This window comes from Babylonia areolata, chromosome 1 (assembly GCF_041734735.1).
Source record: "Babylonia areolata isolate BAREFJ2019XMU chromosome 1, ASM4173473v1, whole genome shotgun sequence".
Lineage (NCBI taxonomy): Eukaryota > Metazoa > Mollusca > Gastropoda > Neogastropoda > Buccinidae > Babylonia > Babylonia areolata.
In genome coordinates, this window is record NC_134876.1 from 51,418,710 (window position 1) to 51,441,154 (window position 22,445).

Consider the following 22,445-nt stretch of genomic DNA (forward strand, 5'->3'; position numbering starts at 1 on the left):
TAGTCACATGTGTTCAGACCATGATTTAGTAGGCTGACAAAGCAAGCAATCGAACAAGAAAATTGGCAGCTCACACTTCAGTCCTCTGATCTGTCCATGGAAATTGTATGCCCTACCATCAGTGTGGGTAACCAAATACCTGCCACCATTACACAGCAGAAGTCATCGATGTGGAACTAACTGATCCTTCTGACCGGGGACCGCACATAACTAAGCGCTCGCAACACACATGCGTGTTCCAAATGAGGGTCGATCACCTGTGTAGAGCTGGCACTGAGTTTCGTTATCGATTGGTGCCAATGTATGTATATACATATATTATACATATATGTACATAGCCAATATCGTATTGTGCTTTTTGTTGGCTGTAGCGCAGTATCAAGTCATTTTCTCGAGCAGAGTAAGAGCAGTACACAGCAGATACCGCGATGGCAGGGCTGGCTACACGAGTTCTGGTGTTCTTGGTGGTGTTCTGCCTGGTTGGTGAGTCTTGTGGGTGTGTGTGTGTGTGTGTGTGTGTGTGTGTGTGTGTGTGTGTGTGTGTGTGTGTGTGTGTGTGTCTGTGTCTGTCTGTGTCTGTGTGTTTGCGAGTGTGCATGTTTGTGCGTGACTGTTTGTTAGTCTGTCTGTGTGTTGTGTATGTGTGTGTTTGTATGATTGTATATGTATGCTGTGTGTGTGTGTGTGTGTGTGTGTGTGTGTGTGTGTGTGTGTGTGTGTGTGTGTGTGTGTGTGTGTGTGTTCTTCTTTTTTTGTTTTTTGTGATATTTTTTTTCAATTATTACTTTGTAAAAATAACACAAACACATTTAATGGGCAGTAGAAAACAAACAACAACAAATGCAAGTAAAATGATAATTGTATAAAAGAAACAAACCAACAAACCTCGGTATAACAGACATCAATGTTGCATTAGAAACTGCTCTCAGCATGCAATGGATGTGTACGTGCATAGCATTATTATGAGTGGTGTGTGTGTGTGTGTGTGTGTGTGTGTGTGTGTGTGTGTGTGTGTGTGTGTGTGTGTGTGTGTGTGTGTCTGTCTGTCTGTCTGTGTCTGTCTGTGTGTCTGTGTGTCTGTGTGTGTCTGTGTCTGCATGAATGTCATGTGTTTGTGTGCGCATTTGTCTGTGCTTTATGTACAAACAAATGTGTGAAATGCAGGGATGCACTTGCGATTTCTTGAGCTAATTTTTTTCTACTAAATCCTCTGCCACTTTCAGAATTCCTCGCAAAGTACCTGCACGACTGAAACAATCACTTGTGAAGATGCGGAGAGAGAGAGAGAGAGAGAGAGAGAGAGAGAGAGAGAGAGAGAGAGAGAGAGAGAGAGAGACGCTTTGACGCTTTGACATTTGATTGTCATTACCTGCAAGGGTCTATTGACAAGGGGGTGACGAGGGTAAATTCTTAAATCCCTTTAATTGCAAAGCAACATTCTGCTTAACAGCATTTCATCAACAAACAAACAAAATCTCTTGATATCACTCTCTCACAAAACGTTAAACAAGCAGAACGAACACACACACACACACACACACACACACACACACACACACACACACACACACACACACACACACACGCAAAGAAACTAATCATACAAACAAACTCGACCATCCATTCTGGTAATGATATAGTTCAGTATATCAATTATATACCTTACCAAATTAACACAGAGAGAGAGAGAGAGAGAGAGAGAGAGAGAGAGAGAGACAGACAGACAGACAGACAGACAGACAGACAGACAGACAGACAGAGACAGGGAGACAGAAGCAGACAGAGAGAGAGAGAGAGAGAGAGAGAGAGAGAGAGAGAGAGAGTCGTTTACTGTAAAACAACACGACTGGTTGCGTTCATTAATGTTTTTCATGAAAAAGAAAAAGGAGAGAGATGTGACTATAAATGTACTCTGGAGTGTATGCATATGGAATGTGAGATCTTAAATCAAAATACCCGATGAATAACATATTGTTATCATATGTCTCATGTCTATTTTCAGTACGCTATTTTATGCCTATTCTATCCCTATCCTTTACCTGTGATTTTGTATTGCACAAGCAGAAGATCAAATACGCACGTTAAAGATCCTGTAATCCATGTCAGCGTTCGGTAGGTTATGGAAACAAGAACATACCCAGCATGCACATCCCCGAAAACGGAGTATGGCTGCCTACATGGCGTGGGTAATAACGGTCATACACGTAAAAACCCACTTGCGTGCATATGAGTGAACATGGGAGTTGCAACCGACAAACGAAGAAGAAGTACTGCACATGTATGGATGTGATAATGTATGTATGGTTTAATATAAGTTACCTTTTAAAGGTTCTGTTGATGTTGATGTTGTTGTTTTTGTTTACTGTGATTATTGATTGTACGCATGGGTTGCTCTAGCTTGACTTCGTAACATATTACGTGTTTTATGTATGCAGGTTGAATGATTATGATTTTGGTATATTGTTTATGTGTTTTAAACCACAAATGAATTTCCCCTGTTGAGATAATAAATTATTCTGTATTTTGTATCCTACTATACTGCATTATTTTTCAGTTAAGAATTCATCCTTACTTTCCTAAAACTCAGTTACAAAAGTGTATGGTTCAAGTCTTCATCCATAACCTACATTTTGTTGTTATTGTTGTTGTTGTTGTTGTAAGTTAATCCAATGTACACTAGCTTATTTCCTGTAAGAATTCTGACACTTGACTCTCCCTGTTTTCATTGATCAGTTGAATTCATGGGTAATTGATTCGATTCTCTATACTTTGTTTCCACACCCTGAATTTTCATGTCTCATATAAAAAAAAAAAATCTCTTTCACGTCACAAATTTAATTATGCACACCGGGTATACTCTGTGTGTGTGTGTGTGTGTGTGTCTCACACACACACACACACACACACACTGCTGCATTTATTATTTCTGTAGTGCGTATTGCTACTTCTATTCCCAACCGGGAAACGGGTTTGTAAAACTGGGTTTCGGTAGTACTTGCGCCCGAGCATAATGATATATTTGCTTTCCTTCGTATGAAAGAAAAAAAATGCAGGATGCATTTTGCTTTCGTTTTTTGTATTTTGTATTTCTTTTCTCTCTTTATTCTTCTTCATTTCTTGTCTTCTTCCTTTTTTTTCTCCAAAATATACTTTCTGTTGTCGCTTTTTATTCTCCTCTTCTTATTTATCTTCAGCTGCTTTGATGGGGAAAAATGGAATTGTTACTTGACATCACTTCACACACACACACACACACACACGAAGATTGACCTATGTTCAATTTGTATTGATGGGTTTGCGTAATAATTAAAGGGAGCGAATTCACGAGCGCCGCGCATGCAAATGTTTCTATTTGTGTCCCTTACTTCAAGCCACGACAAATAATATTGTTCAACTGTGAAAGTAAAAGACAGTTTACTACGTTTTTGCACACACACACACACACACACACACACACACACACACACACACACAGAGAGAGAAAGAAAGAAAGAGAGAGAGAGAGAGAGAGAGAGAGAGAGAGAGAGAGAGAGAGAGAGAGAACTGGAACTCGAACTCGAACTCGAACTCAACTCCAAAAGTTTAATCAGTATATGGCATGGCCCCTTATGAAGGGGGCACATTATTTATGAATAATTCACACGAATTTGCAGAGTAACTCATTGAAATAGTAATACACTGACAGAAGGCATTATAAAAGCACACTATAAGCAGTTAGTTAACTCAGCTCAGCATAATGGTGCTTCTAATAAGGCTTTGTATAAATACATGCACACAATTCTTATTATTGGTTCACTTTGAGTGCCTTAAGCAATGCGGTCCGGGACACAGGACACATAAAAGCAAATTCTTAAGATGAAAAGTTAAAAATTAAAAAATCTCCGAACGTGCTTAGTCAGGCCTTATGAAAAAAAAGTAAATGCATATTTAAAAAAAAAAAAAAAAAAAGAAACAAAAAAAGAAGAAAAAAGTTAGAATAAAATCAGATAAAAAATGAAAATAAAATAAAATAAAATAAGATAGAATAATATGGGAAAAAAATCCAATTATATTCTGTACTGTGTTTCAAAAACTCTTAAAACTGTTTTTGTTTTGTTTTTCGCTCGTACAAATGCTCTTCTGGCTATCAGGAAGAAAAAAAAAAAAAGAAAAAAAAAAGAAGTTCTAATTGTTATGCACATACCTCCAGTGGTATGAAAAGCAAAAAAAAATAAAATAAATAAAATAAAATAAATAAAAAAATATAAAATAAAATAAAATAATAAATAAATAAAATAAAATAGATAAATAAATATAGATATAATTATATCAACAATCTAATTCACTGCATGAGGCACACACACAACGGAAGAAGTGTATAACACTGCAACGTCAAAACGTGAAGTAACATATTAAACAATCTAGGAAAATAAAACATACCGACAGTCAAAACAAAAAAGCCTCAAGCACACACACACAATTAGCCTAGATTAGAACTCTCACTCTTGAGGATGAATATACACAAAAGGTCGGTATAGCTTTCACATGATTATATTGTCTTAATTATCTGGTTTTATTTATTTATTTTCATTTTTTTTATCAAACACTTCCAGAGAAAATATTGGCCTTAAACATCTTTAACACATCTTAAAGAAAAAAAAAAGAAAAAAAAATACTGTTCAGTTCCCAGCATCAAAGGGGACGACTTAGAAATAGGTTACATGAGTATGTACAAGTTTCCGTTTTACTTCTTTTCTTTTTTTTAATGCGTCAAAACGTGCGCACTGATCCATATTCGCTACATCACATCTCCTTCACGAGGGAAGAAAAAGGAAGCAGATGCCTCACTTACACATGAACCCAAGGCATCGCTCAGGGGGGGGTGAGAAAACACGAACAAGTAAAAACAATTCACCCCCTAAAAAAAAATATGTGAAAAAATAGAAACAACATTGAAATAAGATAATGATAAATAGAACCGTAACTAATATAGACAATCTACCATACAGTCAATAGATTAGTAAATAAGAAAATGATACCCCCCCCCCTCCCCTCCCCCTCATTCTTCCACATTGGTTGTTTCCTGTCAAACTGCATGTCTGTTCATTGTCGTGGTGTGTTTACAACGAACATTTTCACACTTCAGTAATTGTTATTATTTGTTTGTTTGCCAGTTTGTTTGTTTGTTTCCATTGTGTGTTTATCTATCTCCATTTCTGCGTGATTGTATAGTTGTCCACAAGCAAGCTACGCGTGCACGTGTGCGCCAGGATTGTGTTGTTGTTGTTGCTGTTTTCTATATTATAATTATAATTTATTTATTTATTTATTTATTTATTTATTTATTTATTCATGTAAGCTTATCTATTATTTATTCCCCCTTTTTTTTTCTTTCTTTTTTTTTTTGTCAAGGCCTGACTAAGCACGTTGGGTTACGCTGCTGGTCAGGCATCTGCTTGGCAGATGTGGTGTAGCGTATATGGTTTTGTCCGAACGCAGTGACGCCTCTTTGAGCTACTGAAACTGAAAACTGTTGCTGTTGTTGTTGTTGTTTCGTTGGCCACCCCATGCGCTGTTTCGCAAAATAATGTGTTTCCTTAAAGACTTCAGTGCAGTAGGGGTAAGCTCAGTGTTGTTTAGGTTGCCGGCAAGATCAGGGCAGAGCGCCTCCATGACTGTCATAGGCTGGGGGTGGGGAGCAGGGGCAGGCTGGGGGTGGGGAATAGGCTGGGGGAGTGGGAGGGGGGTAGGTAGCCTGGGTCAGAAGATGGAGAGTGTTGCCCTTTGTCCTGGGAGAGGGGAGGGCACTGCAGGGGTCATCGGACTTGAAGCTGGTGCTGTCGTGGTCCATGGGTTTGGTGTTGTCCGTGACACACGTCACTGGGGCGGGGCTTACTTTGGTTGTGGGCACTGAAACAAAAAACAAACAAACAAACAAAAATCAGAGAAATGCTTGAATGAATGTAAGTTTCACATACATGTAACATTTTGTTGTTGTCGTCGTCGTTTACAAAATGTAATATTAAAAAGAAGGGGAAAAAAGTGAGGAAATCACACCAAATATTGATAGTGGGATTCACGGCGCCGGCAATAGCCGAGTGGTCAAAGTGTTAGACTTTCAATCTGAGGGTCCCGGGTTCGAATTACGATGACGGCGCCTGGTGGGTAAAGGGTGAAGGTTTTTCCGATCTCCCAGGTCAGCAAGATATGTGCAGACCTGCTTAGTGCCTGAACCCCCTTCGTGTGTATAAGCAAACAGAAGATCAAGACATTCGACTTGCAAAACGCAAACGTCGTCAATTGGAACGGCGATGGCGATCAACAAAACTGAAAGTCCACAATCAAATCTTCCGAAAACAAATAAATAAAGTCAAACATATGATCTCATCAGCGAAGACAAACTTCTTTTCTTCTCAAGTTCTCGATGCCACATCCACCAAATCTCTTTACACTATCATGTCAAATCTTCTCGGCACTGCAAAAAAGACTCCTCTTCCTTCTGCCTACACTTTATCTGAACTCCCCAATGTCTTCTCCTCTTTCTTTTTTGACAAAGTCCAGAATATTCGTACCATCTTAGACCAAATGCCTTTCCAACCTACTCATCCTGATCCTCAATTCAACGGCACTCCTCTCCATTCCTTTAATCCATTAACTGAAACAGATGTCCATGAAATCCTCAAAGAAATGACAATAAAATCCTGTGAGCTCGATCCTATACCAGCCTCTGTTTTTACTCAGTGTGTCTCACAGCTTCTCCCCACAATCACCAACATTGTCAACTCATCCCTTCTCACTGGAACGTTTCCATCCACTTTCAAAACTGCAATAGTCCGGCCTCTTCTGAAGAAATCCAACCTTGACGCAAACATTTTGAAAAACTATCGACCAGTTTCTAATCTTCCATTCCTGTCCAAACTCCTTGAAAAAGCCGTCCTGAAGCAGCTCAACAATCACCTTTGTTTCAACAATCTCATCCACCCATTTCAGTCTGCCTATCGTGCTGACCACAGCACCGAAACCACTCTCCTCCACATCCTGAATAACCTACTTCTAGCGTCCGACTCAGGACAGATCTCCCTTCTCACTCTTCTCGACTTGTCAGCCGCCTTTGACACGATAGACCATTCAATCCTTCTTTCCCGTCTTCATTTTACATTTGGTATCAACGGCACTGTTCTAAACTGGTTCAAATCTTATCTCACTGATCGATTCCAGTCTGTCATTGTTGATAATTTCCAGTCTGAACCCGTTAAAATTGAACATGGAGTCCCACAGGGATCTGTTTTAGGCCCAGTGCTCTTCACACTGTACACTGCTCCTCTCGCTGAAATTATCAACCGCCATAATGTCAGTCATCATTCTTATGCTGATGACACTCAACTCCAGAAGAGTGATACACCTGAAAAACTGTTGTCGCTCTTGCAAGAAACATCTAACTGCTTCCTGGATATTCAAAATTGGATGACTCTAAATAAGTTACAATTGAACGCGGACAAAACTGAAGCAATGATCATAGGAACTAAACAAAAACTCTCTTCCATTACAACTAATACAATCAAACTTGGCAGTACATCCATCCCTCTGTCCACTTCAGTCAGGAACCTTGGCGTTGTCCTTGACAACACACTGTCCATGCAAACATTTATCAATCAGACATGTCAATCCTGCTACTGTCAACTGCGGCGCATCAGTTCCATCCGGAAATATCTGTCCACTGACGCAACATCTAGACTTGTCGTTTCTCTCATTCTCTCTCGCCTTGACTACTGTAACTCTCTATTGTCTGGTTTGCCTGCTTCATCCATTCAGTCCCTTCAGCGCATACAAAATTCTGCTGCCCGACTCGTCCTCAGAAAGAAAAGATCTGAGCACACCACTCCTCTTTTGCAACATCTCCACTGGCTCCCTGTCTCACACCGAATAAAGTACAAGATCAGCACTCTATGCTACAAATGTATTCACAAATCAGCCCCTTCCTATCTCTGTGGCTGCCTTCACCTCTACACTCCATCTCGCTCACTACGATCAGCTTCGGATCCACTCCACTTACATATACCCAGATTCAAACTCTCGACTGTTGGCCACCGTTCTTTCTCTGTCTCTGGACCTTGCAATTGGAATGAACTTCCTCTTTCGCTTCGTCAAGTCTCCACACTCAAGTCTGGCCTTAAAACCCACCTCTTCCCAAAGTAGCCTCCCTTCCCTGCCTCTTCCTTGTCTTTTTAGTTTTTTTCAGTTTTAGAGTTATGCTTGCGTGAGAATGACTGGTGCGAAAGCGCTTTGATTTGTTTATGCACAAGATTTAGCGCTATATAAGTACCACCATTATTATTATTATTATTATTATTATTATAAATACGTCACGTTAAAGATCCTGTAATCCATGTCAGCGTTCGGTGGGTTATGGAAACAAGAACATACCCAACATGCACACCAACGAAAGGGGAGTATGGCTGCCTACAAGGCAGGGTAAAAATGGTTATACACGTAAACGCCCGCTCGTGTACGTACGAGTGAACGTGAGAATTGCAGCACACGAACAGAGAAGAAGAAGAAGAGAAAGAAGAAGAAGAAGATAGTGAGATTGTTACCGCATTGTCGTTATCCAACAAATTTCAGGACTATCATTCGTCTGCGTTCTTCTTCTTCCCATACCCACGCCCTTTCTTTTTTCTCTTTTTTTTTTTTTTTTTTTTTTCCTTTTTTTCCTTTTTTTTTTTTCAATGTTATAACAAACAGTAAACATTATGTAACGTTGTGCGTGTGTGTATGTGTGTATTCGCACGTCCTTGCCTTCATTCATAGGAGGATGCGCGCGCGTCTGCGTGACTGCAGAGGTGTCTGTGTCTGACGGTATTAATTAGAGCAGGCAGGCCAGACGCTGATTTTGCTACAGTTGTGTGGGCAGGCAAGACGCTAAATTTGCTGCAGTTGTGTAGGCAGGCAAGACGCTAATTTTGCTGCAGCTGTGTAGGCAGGCCAGACGCTAAATTTGCTGCAGTTGTGTAGGCAGGCCAGACGCTAATTGTACTACAGTTGTGTAGTTTTTACATCTTCCTCGGTCTCATTTTGTTTTGTTTTTTGGAACCGCCTTGTGTTCGCGTTCACCTGAACTTACACTTGGTCTTCGAGAAACAGGGCAGCTTGTGCCAGTACTTGATGAGCAAGACGATGACGGCAGTGACAGGGATGCCGCAGATCCCGATCCATCCTTTGCCACCGCCTGAAGTGCTGCTAAAGAAATCGTACAGTGCCTTCACATCGTCATCACTATCATCATCTTCGTCATCGGTCTTAGCGTAAGAGCCGTAGTAGTGACCGCCTCCGCCGTCATCGTCTTCGTCATCGTCTTCGTCATTGTCTGGTCGCTACCTATACACAAAGAGAGATATTGAAGCACAGAAACACATGCTCACGCAGGCAAACACACACACACACACACACACACACACATACAAACATACACACACCCGCACGCACACACACACGCACGCGCGATCTCTACGCATGCTCACACATACACGCATGCACGCACACACACACACACACACACACACACAGTCCACTCACCTGGTCGAAGAGGATCTGTATCGGCTTGATCTGTACCGGGATCGGCCACTTCTTCTAGATCCCTCAGCTTCTCGCAAGTTGACTGCAGCAGATAACGAGGCATCACGTCAACATCATCATGAACATCATCATCACCGTCATCATCATCATCATCATCATCATTATCATCAAATAAGACAACACCACCGTTTATAGCAGCCCCAAATCCGTTTAAACAACAACAATAATAATAATAATAATAATAATAATAATAATAATAATAATAAGAGAAACATTGCATTGATCCTGCTGAATTTATTATCCTGTGACCTATCTTTTATCTGTGTGTGTTTATTGACATATTCATCATGAGCTTAAATATTTAGGGGGAAATCACGACAAAGACAATAATGTACATGCCTATGACAAAATCTAAGTTCATATTCTCAACATGATATGCACATGGACATCTGTCAAATGCTGTGACCAGTTTCTAATGCAACAGGCTGTCTGTAATACTGAGTTGTTTCTATAATAATAATAATAATAATAATAATAATAATAATAATAATGGTATTTATATAGCGCTGGATCTTGTGCAGAGACAAATCAAAGCGCTTTCGCACCAGTCATTCACACGCATGCATAACTCTAATTCAGAAACTAAAGACAAGGAAGGGCAGGCAGGGGAGGCTATTTTGGGAAGAAGTGGGTTTTAAGGCCAGACTTGAAAGAGCTGAGTGTGGAGACTTGACGAAGCGAAAAAGGAAGTTCATTCTAGTCGCAAGGTCCAGAAACAGAGAAAGAACGGCGGCCAATAGTCGAGTGTTTGAATCTGGGTATGCGTAAACAGAGTGGATCCGAGGCCGATCGTAGTGAGCGAGATGGAGTGTAGAGGTGAAGGCAGCCGCAGGCCGCAGAGATAGGAAGGGGCAGTTTTGTGAATGCATCTATAACATAGAGTGCTGATCTTGTACTTTATTCGGTGTGAGACAGGGAGCCAGTGGAGATGTTGCAAAAGAGGAGTGATGTGCTCAGATCTTTTCTTTCTGAGGACGAGTCAGGCAGCAGAGTTTTGTATGCGCTGAAGGGGCTGAATGGATGAAGCAGGCAGACCAGAAAATAAAGAGTTACAGTAGTCAAGGCGAGAGAGAATGAGAGAAACGACAAGTCTAGATGTTGCGTCAGTGAATAGATATTTCCGGACGGCACTGATGCGTCGCAGTTGACAGTAGCAGGACTGACATCTCTGACTGATAAATTTTTGCATGGAGAGTGTATTGTCAAGGACAACACCGAGGTTCCTGACTGACGTGGAAAGAGGGATGGATGTACTGCCAAGTTTGATTGTGTCAATTGTGATGGAAGACAGTTTTTGTTTAGTTCCTATGATCATTGCTTCAGTTTTGTCCGCGTTCAATTGTAACTTATTTCGAGTCATCCAGTTTTGAATGTCCAGGAAGCAGTTGGATGTTTCTTGCAAGAGCGACAACAATTTTTCAGGGGTATCACTCTTCTGGAGTTGAGTGTCATCAGCATAAGAATGATGACTGATATTATGGCGGTTGATAATTTCAGCGAGAGGAGCAGTGTTCAGTGTGAAGAGCACTGGGCCTAAAACAGATCCCTGTGGGACTCCATGTTCGATTTTAACGGGTTCAGATTGGAAATGATCAACAGTGACAGATATATATATATATATATATATATATATATATATATATATATATAGTTTACTTGTACACATATACAACACACACACACACACACATACACACACGCGCGCGCGCGCGCGCGCGCTGGAGTGAAGGAAGTGGAAAGAGGGGACAGCCAGCCAGCCAGCCAGAGGCCTGTTGTATGGCCACACGCAGACAGACCTGAACGAATGTGGTTGAACGTATTGAGAGGTAGCCGGGTGGGTGCGTGGGTAGGTGGGTAAGTGGATTGGAATAGGGTGGGTGAGGGTGGGTGAGGGCGGGTGAGAGGAAAAGGTGTGATTGCGCAAGATGGCGATCGAACGAGACAGGTCGGGGTTCAGCTGAAGTAAAAGAGTTGTTGGAGAGGGGTTTTTTTTGTTTTGTTTTTTTCTTTTTTTACCTGTTCAAAACTATTGTCGCCTTTTCTGAAACCTCTGCACAATGCGCGCGCGCACACACACACACACACACACACACACACACACACACACACACACACTGCTGTGCGTTGTTTGTGTTTCCATGGTGTGATTGTGCGTGTGCTTTATTTTGGGCTGGTGGTGGAGGGAAACTGAAGGATTGTGAAGGCCACGTGGATATATCCACGTGTGTGTGTGTGTGTGTTACAGCATAAATGTCTCCAACAACCATACAAATACACAAAATCGATTTTCCCAGCACGATTTCAGTTGCACGTCGCATTCTGCTTGCACGAAGGAAGACAACTTTGACCTTTGCCAACTGTGCGTCTATTTATAGTAGTCCAAACGTGGAAGTCTGTAAAACATGCAATATCTAGCTTTGAAAGATGTATTATTATTTTTTTTTTTAAAGGGGTTAATGCACACAGGCCGCATTCCAGAGCTCGAGTCACGTGATCTGGCTGTTTACCTCCAGCATCAGCATGGCGGCAAAACTGACCAGCGATCTATTTTCTATTACTGATCATCCCCTTTGCTTGAAAGATTTTACCTTCATCAACATTTTGAAGTACACGGAAACTTTAAATAGTGCTCACAAGTGTGAAAACAATTACAATTTTATTATTACGAAAGGCAGAGAACTCTACAATTCTCGTTTTGTAACCGATGTCAAGTTTTCCGAAAATGAAAAAGAATGGATCGTGAGAGCACGGGTGAAAGCAGAGATGAAAAAATCCACAGTCTACAAAACACATGCTGTCATTTCAAAGGATGGAGTGGTAAGTTATTATATCATAAATAAGTTTAGAGTTCCTTTTTAGGTTTGAAAGTAACAGCACAGCTTGGAAATTCGCTAGTTCGAAGAGAATTCCATTCATTGCCTAGTGATAGACTGATACTGCTGGGCACTGGCATTGGTTTGCATTTAACTGTGGAACCTGTCATTAATGCTTGGCAAAGTGTGTGTGTGTGTGGGGGGGGGGGGGGGGGGGGGGGGGGGGGGGGGGGGGGACAACCTGTCAAAAGAGATTATCATTTAAAATAGAGACTGCATGAATTGTTACATTGTTACAGTGTTCATGGTGTTTGTAAATTGTCACTACCTACACAGACCACCTGTATTACATGTTTATACAGTATAACTTGCGGCCTAAGGGTAGTGTTCACTAAATACTTTTCATTATAACTAAACATGACTTGTTATTGATTGTTACAGGTGACAGAAGGAGAGTGTGAGTGTCCAGGGGGTTCAAGTCCTGCCTGTTGTAAACACATGTTTGGGTTACTGACATTGTTGGAGGACTACAGCAGACAGGAGATGTATGCTGCACCTACAGAAAGACTACAGACATGGCACCAACCACGCCCCAAACCTGTGTCTCCAAAAAAGTCTCCGACATTGCTTCTTCTACAACATCTTCTAATTTTTCTACAACTGTGGACTTCTCAGTACTGAGCAATTTAGATTCGTCATGTCCTATATTTGGAGCTTTGAATACAAATGACAATGTTCTGCTGTCAGATGACATTTTCTACCCTAAAACTATCCCGCTTCCTGTTTCCCCTATGTCAGTCTTTTTACAGTTTCATTCCACAAAATCTCCCTGTCAATCTCATGTTCTTTTACCATCAAAGGGTCAACAAAACATATGAAGAATGCATAGCTCTTGAAAAAGCAACAATGTCTCAGAACACAGATGCTTGGGTGTCAGAGAGGAAGCTTAGATTGACAGCATCAAATGTACACATCATATGTCATTCAAAAGATTTTTTATCGCTTCCAGCTACACTAGTTGGGAAAATGTCAAAAGATCTTAGTTCTATCAAGCCAATTCAATTTGGTCTTCAAATGGAGCCTATGGTCAAAAACATTATCAGGTGCAAATTTCCCCATCACATTTTCAGGAACACTGGTTTTGTTGTTCACCCTGTTTATTGTTACCTAGGTGCTTCCCCAGATGGTTTGTTATATCACAAAGATGACACATGTTTATTAGAAGTAAAATGTATTTTCAATCCGGATCATGCAAGTATTGAAAATCTGGTGGAAAAGAGAAAAGATTTTTGTTTGGAAAAAAGAGGTGATGGATTATATCATTTGAAGCAAAGTCACAAGTATTACACTCAGATCCAAATGCAAATGTATTGTGCAAATTTGACAAAGTGCCTTTTGGTTGTTTTTATGACTATGGTAAACCATGCATTATTGATTCCATTGACTTTGATGCCAAGTTCTGTGATCAGGCACTTGCCAAGCTTACAAGTTTCTTTTTTGAACATTATTTACCCTACATTTTTAGTTTGAAATTGTAAATGATATGGGCATCAGAAGAAATGTTTTCATTTGTTTGTTTTTTAATCATTTACTCAGTTTCTTTGATTGAGAAACTAAAGTACACAATTGACTTGTTTACTTTATTTGAAATATCATTGAGGATACTGTTTTGTATGATATAATGATAGTACCACTCACACAAAAGTATTCAGTGCTATTCACTATCAAAAGTATGACAATGTTTTCTTGTATAGATCTATTAAAACAACATTTATTTTGGCATGATTAAAATATGAACATTAAGATAAAAATTATCATATTCATGCATATATATGGAATATCTAAAAAAATAAAATGTAAATTTTCATCAAGCCATTGTCTTTATCAATTTTTGTATCTTAATATTTTAGATGAAATTGATCAGTCAATATAAATCATTAAATTTGGTCTTGAATACATTTCTTTTCATCTCATAGCATAGAATATTCAGTAAACTGACACCACTTAGTGGATGGAGTACACATGCACATTAGAAAATGTTCTCCTTTGCATAAAAGCTCAGTATAAGCACATTTGTTTTGTAATAGGGCTCACCATACAATGCTAACATTTGATTTTAAGATGACATAGAAGAAATAAGTGGTTGGTCACTGAAATTAGACAAAAACATATATAAGTAGATCTACTTGAATTGCAAACGTAGTATTTTTGTTACACTGATGTGTCACAAAGATCTAAATAAAATATGTCCATGCATCTGTCAACTGACGTTCTAGATCCAGGTCTAATCATAGTAGTAAATCAATAAGTTGGAGCCTGGAGATGTTGTACTGGCTGACAGAGGTTTTACAAGAATGACATCAGAGTTTGAAGACAAGGGTGCTACTCTCTCTACTCCTTATTTCTTGCAGAACAAAATTCAGTTTGAAGTTGATGAACGTCGGGAAAACAAGATGGTTTCAAGCCATAGATGCCATGTAGAAAGTGCAATTGGTCGAGTAAAAAAATTCAAGATTTTGGATGGAATTATTCCAATGAATTTACATCCATGCATCCTAGCTTATCAACAGGTACAACTGTGGCGCTGGAACAAGATTTTAACATGGGGTTTTATGATCAGCTGATTGCTGACCAGATGGGACTATCATGTACGGTCACTTGGCACGTTAATTCACACTATAAAAATGGTTGAGCAGGCTAATTATGAATTACGAATAATTATTATGAAATAAAATATAAAGTGGAAAACTAACCTGTAAAGTTCTGATACGTGAAGGATTCCTCTTCAAAATGTTCGGAACAAAGAAGGCTGTGCTGGGTTGTTTAAATCCTTCTCTTCTTATCTTTGTAATCCACGACTTCAACATCTCTGGATTTTTAATCGGGAAGGCATGGAAACTAATTCCCTTTTCCTTGCATTTTTTCTTGGGGTCAGAGCTGTTAGAACACCCAAATGCCGCACAAAACCCCATTTTAATGAAACGTGTTGGGCCTGTTTGTACACAGAATCCCTTATCTCGGTCAGTGCCAGGCTCGGAGCATCAGCCAGATCACGTGACCCCCTTCAAGTGTGCATTAACCCCATTAGTATTAGAAAAAAATGACATTCACAACACATTTTCATCACATTACAGATTTTTGTGATAACCCTGATTCAGTAAGACCCAACACACACACACACACACACACACACACACACACACACACACACACTTATAGATCTAGATCAAATTGTGTGTCTGTGTGTTTGCCAGTTTATCCATATCATTTTTTACTTCTTTTTTTCTTCTATGCAATTGAGTCTTGAAGGCCCTGCCTCTTGATTTTACTTGCTATTGTTGTTTGTTTTCGATTGTCCATTAATTGTGATTTTGTTATTTTTAGAAAGTGATCACTGAAAAAAGGAAATATAAAAAAGAAAAAAAAAGAAAAAAGAATAGTACACACACATACATAAACAATCATACCTCTTCTTCTTTGTTCGTGGGCTGCAACTCCCACGTTCACTCGTATGTACACGAACGGGCTTTTACGTGTATAACCGTTTTTACCCCGCCATGTAGGCAGCCATACTCCGTTTTCCTTGGCATGTTCTTGCTTCCATAACCCACAAAACGCTGACATGGATTACATGATTTTCAACGTGCGTATTTGACCTTCTGCTTGCGTATACACACGAAGGAGGTTCAGGCGCAGGCAGTTCTGCACATATGTTGACCTAGGAGATCGGAAAATTCTCCGCCCTTTACCCCACCAGGCGCCGTTACCGAGATTCGAACCCGGGACCCTCAGATTGAAAGTCCAAAGCTTTAACCACCCGGCTATTGCGCCCTTCATACAATCATACAAACACACAGATACACAACACACAGACGCACAGACTGACAAACAGACACGCACAATATCACACACACACACACACACACACACACACACACACACACACACACACACACACACACACACACACACACACACACACACACACACACACACACGCAAACACGCAGACACACATAGATACGCAGACTATCCTAACTCTCCTTCATAATGCTTTCCTTCATTTGAATAACACGGGATCTTTCGTTCGTATCCTTTTTGTTGACTTCTCTTCTGCTTTTAACACAATACAACCTCATCTCCTTGCCCTCAAACTGCTAGGCATGGATGTTGATCCGAAGCTTACTCTTTGGATAATAAGTTTTCTTCTCAATAGAACTCAGTCCGTCCGCTTTCATTCTGCCCACTCTTCTCTAAAATCTACTTCTACTGGTGCACCCCAAGGTACAGTGCTGTCCCCTGTTCTTTTTACACTGTACACAAATGACTGCAGAGGCACGGAGGAAACTCCTGTCATAAAATATTCTGATGATTCAGCAATTGAAGATCTGTCCAACTCTGATGCTATTTATTTCAGTGAAATTAAAAAGTTCTGTTCCTGGTGTGAGAAAAACTATCTGGATCTCAACGTATTGAAAACAAAAGAAATGTTAATAGATTTTCGGAAAGACCCCTTGCCTGTAGCTGACCTTGTTATTGATGGTCAAACAGTGGAGAGGGTCAATGAATATAGATATTTAGGGACCATCTTAGACAATAAGCTGACTTTTGACAGAAATGTTGATTCCATTCATAAGAAATGTCAATCTAGAATTTTTTGTTTACAGAAGCTTAGAAATGTTGGTATCAATTCAAATATTCTTCAAAGTTATTATCGATGTTGTATCGAGTCTGTGCTTACAGTTTCATTTATGTGCTGGTATGGAAGTTTGGGAGTGAGGAGTAAGCGTGTTTTGAACGATGTCATGAGTGTATGCAGTAAAATTGTGGGAGTGAAACAAGCTAGTATGCAAGAGCTGTATGAAAGTCGAGTGGTTAAAAAAAGCAGGCAGATAGCAACTGACGACACCCATATTTTAGCAAAGTATTATGAGCTATTGCCATCAGGACGACGCTACAGAACTTTTAAGTTGAAATCCAGAGCTCTGAAGACTTTTATTCCACGTTCAATCCACCTTTTAAATTCTTGAGAACTCTGTGTGTGTGTGTGCGCGCGCGCACTCTCATGTGAGACGTGTGAAAGTCCGTGCATGATAGGCTGTACCTTGTTCTAGTTGTGGTGTGTGTGTGTGTGTGTGTGTGTGTGTGTGTGTGTGTGTGTGTGTGTTTACTGAGCTTAAAACGTGACAATTGGTTGTAATGAATGTGCAATATGCAGGATGAATGTACAATGAATATGTCTAATGCTAACGTCCATATTCTAAATATATTTATGTTTAATAATTACGATGTAATAATTAATTGCAATGTTTTTAACCTTCACCGTACTTGGTTATTTTCCCACTTATCCATATTTTGTGGGTCTCACAGACCCACACTCGCTAAAGAAGGAATCCAGAGCTTACCCCCTATTCATACATCATGGGTCTGACAGACCCATACAAATTAATGTGGGCTTTTCCAACTTCAATAGACTGAGCAACACGTTCCTGTCATCAGATCTTTTCCCACCACTCTTCCGGCCAATCAATAGCAGCCTCTGTATGTGTGTGTCTGTGTGTGTGTGTGTGTGTATGTGTGGCAGCCTCTGTGTGTGTGTGTGTGTATTTGTGTGCGTGCGCGAGCGTGTAAGTATACACGTCAGGAAAGCTCTGTGCGCGCGCGCATGTGTGTGTGTGTTCGTGTGTGTGTAGAGGATGAGGTATGTGTGTGTTTGCATGTGTACTGTAGGAGCAACGGAATATTGGAATGTGCGGGTGTACACACACACACACACACACACACGCACGCACGCACGCACGCACACGCACGCACGCACGCACGCACATACACACACACACACATATATATATATATGTCATCGTCAGGAAAAGGGATAGGCAAGATGTACGTGTAACAAAGACCATGTGCGGCGCCGAGTGTTGGACAGACCATCGCCTTGTAGTCTCGAAGCTGAATATTCGAATCCAGCCCAAGAGACGCCCCCAAGGCCAGAAGGCTCCAAAACGGCTTAACATCGCTAAGCTGAAAAACATCACCATCAAACAGTCCTTTGTGGAGCTGCTGGAAGATCGTCTGGAATCCGCCTCTCTGGACAACCAGAATGTGGAGTCTGACTGGAGGACCCTGCGTGAGCTGATCTATAGTACAGCTTCAGAGACCCTGGGACCCATGACCAGAAAGCACAAAGACTGGTTTGATGAAAACTGTGATTAAATCAAGCAGCTTCTGGATGAGAAACGCCGTCTGCATCAAGCCTACCTCAGCAACCCAAAGTCCACATCAAAAAAGGATGCGTACGATGCCATCCGCAGGACTGTTCAGCAAAAGTTACGCCAGATGCAGGATAAGTGGCTGAGTGACAAAGCTGATGAGATCCAGGGATATGCTGACAGGCACGATATGAAGAGGTTCTATGATGCCTTAAAAGAAGTCTACGGCCCCACATCCTCAGGATCATCCCCCCTCCTCAGTGCAGATGGGAATACCTTGATCACCGAGAAGGAGAAAATTATCGAACGCTGGGCTGAGCACTTCAACAGTGTCTTAAATCGCCCTTCCTTCATAAATGATGAAGCCATAGACCGTCTCCCACAAGTCCCCATCAACGAAACACTGGACGATCCGCCAACACCTCTTGAGACCCAGAAAGCAATCCATCTGCTATCCAGTGGCAAAGCACCTGGCTCAGACTCCATACCAGCAGAGGTCTACAACGATGGAGGCACTGTGCTGACTGAGAAGCTCCATCAGCTGTACTCACTCATGTGGAAAGAAGAGATGATCCCCCAGGATTTCAAAGATGCATCTATCATTCACTTGTACAAGCGAAAGGGGAACCGGCAAGCCTGTGATAACCATCGGGGCATTTCCTTGCTCTCCATCGCAGGCAAGATACTTGCCAGGATCCTACTAAACCGCCTCACAGCACACCTTGACCAAGGTCATTTGCCTGAGAGCCAATGTGGATTCCGGAAAGAGCGCGGAACCACCGACATGGTGTTTGCTGCAAGGCAGCTGCAAGAGAAATGTCAGGAGCAAAATGCTGCTCTGTTCTCCACCTATGTCAACCTCACCAAGGCCTTCGACACCGTGAGTAAAGAGGGACTGTGGAAGATCATGGCCAAGTACGGATGCCCTACCAGCCGCCGTGGCGAAGTGGTTAGCGTCGCGGACTGACGGCTGGGAGGACGCGGGTTCGAATCCCAGCGGAGGTGGGTTTTTCGGCCCGTGGCCGGCTCCTACCCAGAGTTGAGTGTGCTGTGGGCTTAAATGGGGAGACTGGGACCACACAGTTGAGTGTCATCCACTTCAAGGATGCGTCTTTGGGTGTGTTGCTCTAATTACCTGACCAACACTGCAAGTGTCTGTATCTCTCGGGCCTGGTTAACGCCGGGATATCATTATGACAGGAAGCGTAGAGTACAGCCTTGTCACGCAGTCCCAAACCAAAATGGACCTCCATAGCAACATCGTCATCATCATCGTCATCCTCCTCCCCCTTCATCGTCATCAATATAAACAAAATAGTCTCAAAGTCTGTGACCTTTCATGCCCTGCTCTCATGGTGACCTCAGTTTCGATACCCCTCCACTTCCGTGCTTTGGGTGAGTCCTGTCAATGTCGTCAGTGTCGGCAGATTCATGGGGGGGCTGTTGTTTGAGGGACGTGGTGGCGGTCTCCACTCTGGGAGAGACGCTCGCTCAGTCTGGCTCCGCGACTAAGCCATTATTGTCGTTAGTAGGGGGCTTAGTAGGTGGTGTCCTAAGTACGTTAAAACAGAACAGGCACCACTGAACACCACTGAAGTGACTCAGCAGCAGTGCAGGGTCTCCTCTGGTGTGTGGCCTCCAGGCGACCTAACATCGATGGTTCCCTGTGGACTGCCGACGCTGGGACTGCGACGGACGAACCCGGGTGTGGCCGTGTATGGGGGAATCTAAATGAGCGGCGTGGGAGTAATGCCACTGAAACGGCGCAGATGATGGGGCAGCAAAACAAAAAAACAAAAACAAAAAAAAAGTACGGATGCCCTCGGAAATTTATTTCCTTGGTCTGCCAATTCCATGAAGGCATGCAGGCTCGAGTCCAGGACAATGGCGAAACATCTGCTCCTTTTGCTGTCACAAATGGTGTCAAGCAAGGCTGCGTCCTGGCTCCAACGCTGTTCAGCCTCATGTTCTCTGCAATGCTTACTGATGCCTTCAGAGATGGCGATGTTGGAATCGACCTAAAGTATCGAACAGATGGCAAGCTAACTTGATGGCAATTAATAAACTTGATAATCATCAAAATATAACTTGCCTGAGGCAATGACACCGGTAGCCTGCTGTACTGTTGTGTTCTCCGTGAGAGCCGGATGCGATGTGCCAGCCAACTACAGAAGCAGTGAGGTAGCCTATGTGTCATCAGTCATGTACGCACAATCACTTCGTTCCACGTAGTACAAAAGGATTATTGGTTTGTTCCCTTCTTTTGCGAGTATGGGTCTGAGAGACCCACGAATTACGAATAAGGGTACTTAGTGTTTTCTCTTCTTTGGGGAGTATGGGTCTGTAAGACCCACAACGTAGGAATGCAGGTAAAAATTTTCACAATTACGTAACTGATTAACTAATCAGTTAAAGTGTACATTAATTTACTAAAATGATGCATATGTTGTGACAACAAAAGTCATGAAATTTCAAATTAATCGGACACCAAATATATTTTAAAGGCATTTGTTAAGGCAAAAATGGGTCTGTCAGACCCACAAAGTACGGTGAAGGTTAAAAGCGAATATGTGAAATGCTTTTATTTGAGAACATATGTTTATTACTCTTGTTTGATCAAGTTATCCGCGTGTGTGTGTGTGTGTGTGTGAGGGAGGGGGGGGGGGGGAGGGGGGGGGTGCGGTGCGGGTGTGTGCTGATTATCTGGTTGTGGTTTTCCGCAATTCATCTTTATTCTTATCTGTCTATTATAATCAATGTGCAGTATAGTAGGCTATGTTTATAATTATATTCAAATAATGTTTCTTAATTCTTTCTGTTTTTACATTAAGAATACTAGTTATTACCTGCAGTGTGTGGATGTATGTATGAAACGATGTATGTGATATTTTTTTACATTTGTATCTTCGTAATATTTGTTGGGGCTGTTGTTGGCTTTTACAGTTATGGTCCCCATGTTGTTTACTTGTCTATGTTGTGATAATGCACCTGACCAAATTTCTCCAGTTGGAGATAATAAAGTTATTCTTATCTTATCTTATCTTATCTTATCTTATCTTAGACACACAGACAACCAGATACACAGACACACAGATTCACACGCATACACACACACACACACACACACACACACACACACAGACACAAGACTCACCAACCAGGCAGAACACCACCAAGAACACCAGAACTCGTGTAGCCAGCCCTGCCATCGCGGGTCTGCTGTGTACTGCTCTTACTCTTCTCGAGAAAATGACAAAACACACCAGCTCACCCCCCTAAAACTTGATATTGCGACACTGCCAACAAAAACACAACACGATATTGGCTCTGTGAATATATGTACCTATATACGTTGGCACTGATCGATCATGGATCTCTGTACGAGCTCTCCACGTCTGATCGACACTGGGGGGGAGGGAGGGGGGGAGGGGGCAGGTTTGGGGGTTGGGGGCAAAATTGTTTCATGTAAATCGTTGCGTGACGTAGAGTGAACTCGATCTGTGCTACAAACAGACCAATCGAACCCACCTTAGAAATACGTATGTATTTTCCAAGCGCTAACTTACGTGCGGTTCCCGATCAGACAGATCAGTTAGTTCTACTTAGGTGTTAGCTATATATTGGTGATAGGTATGCAGGTAACCGTATTTATGGTAGGTTGTACATTTACCGTGAACAGTGAAGAGGACGAAGAAGAAGCTGTCAATTGTTCGCTTTATTTGTCAGCGAAGCAAGCGAACGTTGACTGAAAGCAGTTGATATGAAACACATATGACTGCTGAAAATAACATGCAACAAATCGGACAGG

The 22,445-nt window shown here is 41.6% G+C and overlaps 1 protein-coding gene across 2 annotated transcripts; it reads right to left on the bottom strand.

Moving 5' to 3' along the window:
• Positions 1-4,649: 4,649 nt before the first annotated feature.
• LOC143292483 (uncharacterized) lies at positions 4,650-22,010 on the bottom strand. Of its 2 annotated transcripts, none has more exons than XM_076602821.1 (4): positions 21,792-22,010; positions 9,553-9,634; positions 9,101-9,213; positions 4,650-5,889 (listed from the first exon to the last, which is right to left on the bottom strand). In XM_076602821.1, exons 1-4 carry the CDS (start codon positions 21,844-21,846, stop codon positions 5,633-5,635), a joined length of 507 nt encoding a protein of 168 aa, XP_076458936.1. In that variant the 5' UTR covers positions 21,847-22,010; the 3' UTR covers positions 4,650-5,632. The 2 variants fall into 2 exon arrangements, with proteins under 2 accessions (XP_076458936.1, XP_076458928.1); XM_076602813.1 differs by having other exon boundaries at positions 9,101-9,216.
• Between the last annotated feature and the right edge of the window lie 435 nt (positions 22,011-22,445).

What these genes read in the sequence shown, in the direction of transcription:
- LOC143292483 (XM_076602813.1), bottom strand. Translation starts at nt 21,846, where the DNA reads ATGGCAGGGCTGGCTACACGAGTTCTGGTGTTCTTGGTGGTGTTCTGC. An exon ending in GGTGGTGTTCTGCCTGGTTG is followed by an intron (nt 9,635 to 21,791) that starts GTGAGTCTTGTG and finishes TATCTGCTGCAG; the next exon opens with TCAACTTGCGAGAAGCTGAG. An exon ending in TACAGATCCTCTTCGACCAG is followed by an intron (nt 9,217 to 9,552) that starts GTGAGTGGACTG and finishes CGATTTCTTTAG; the next exon opens with CAGCACTTCAGGCGGTGGCA.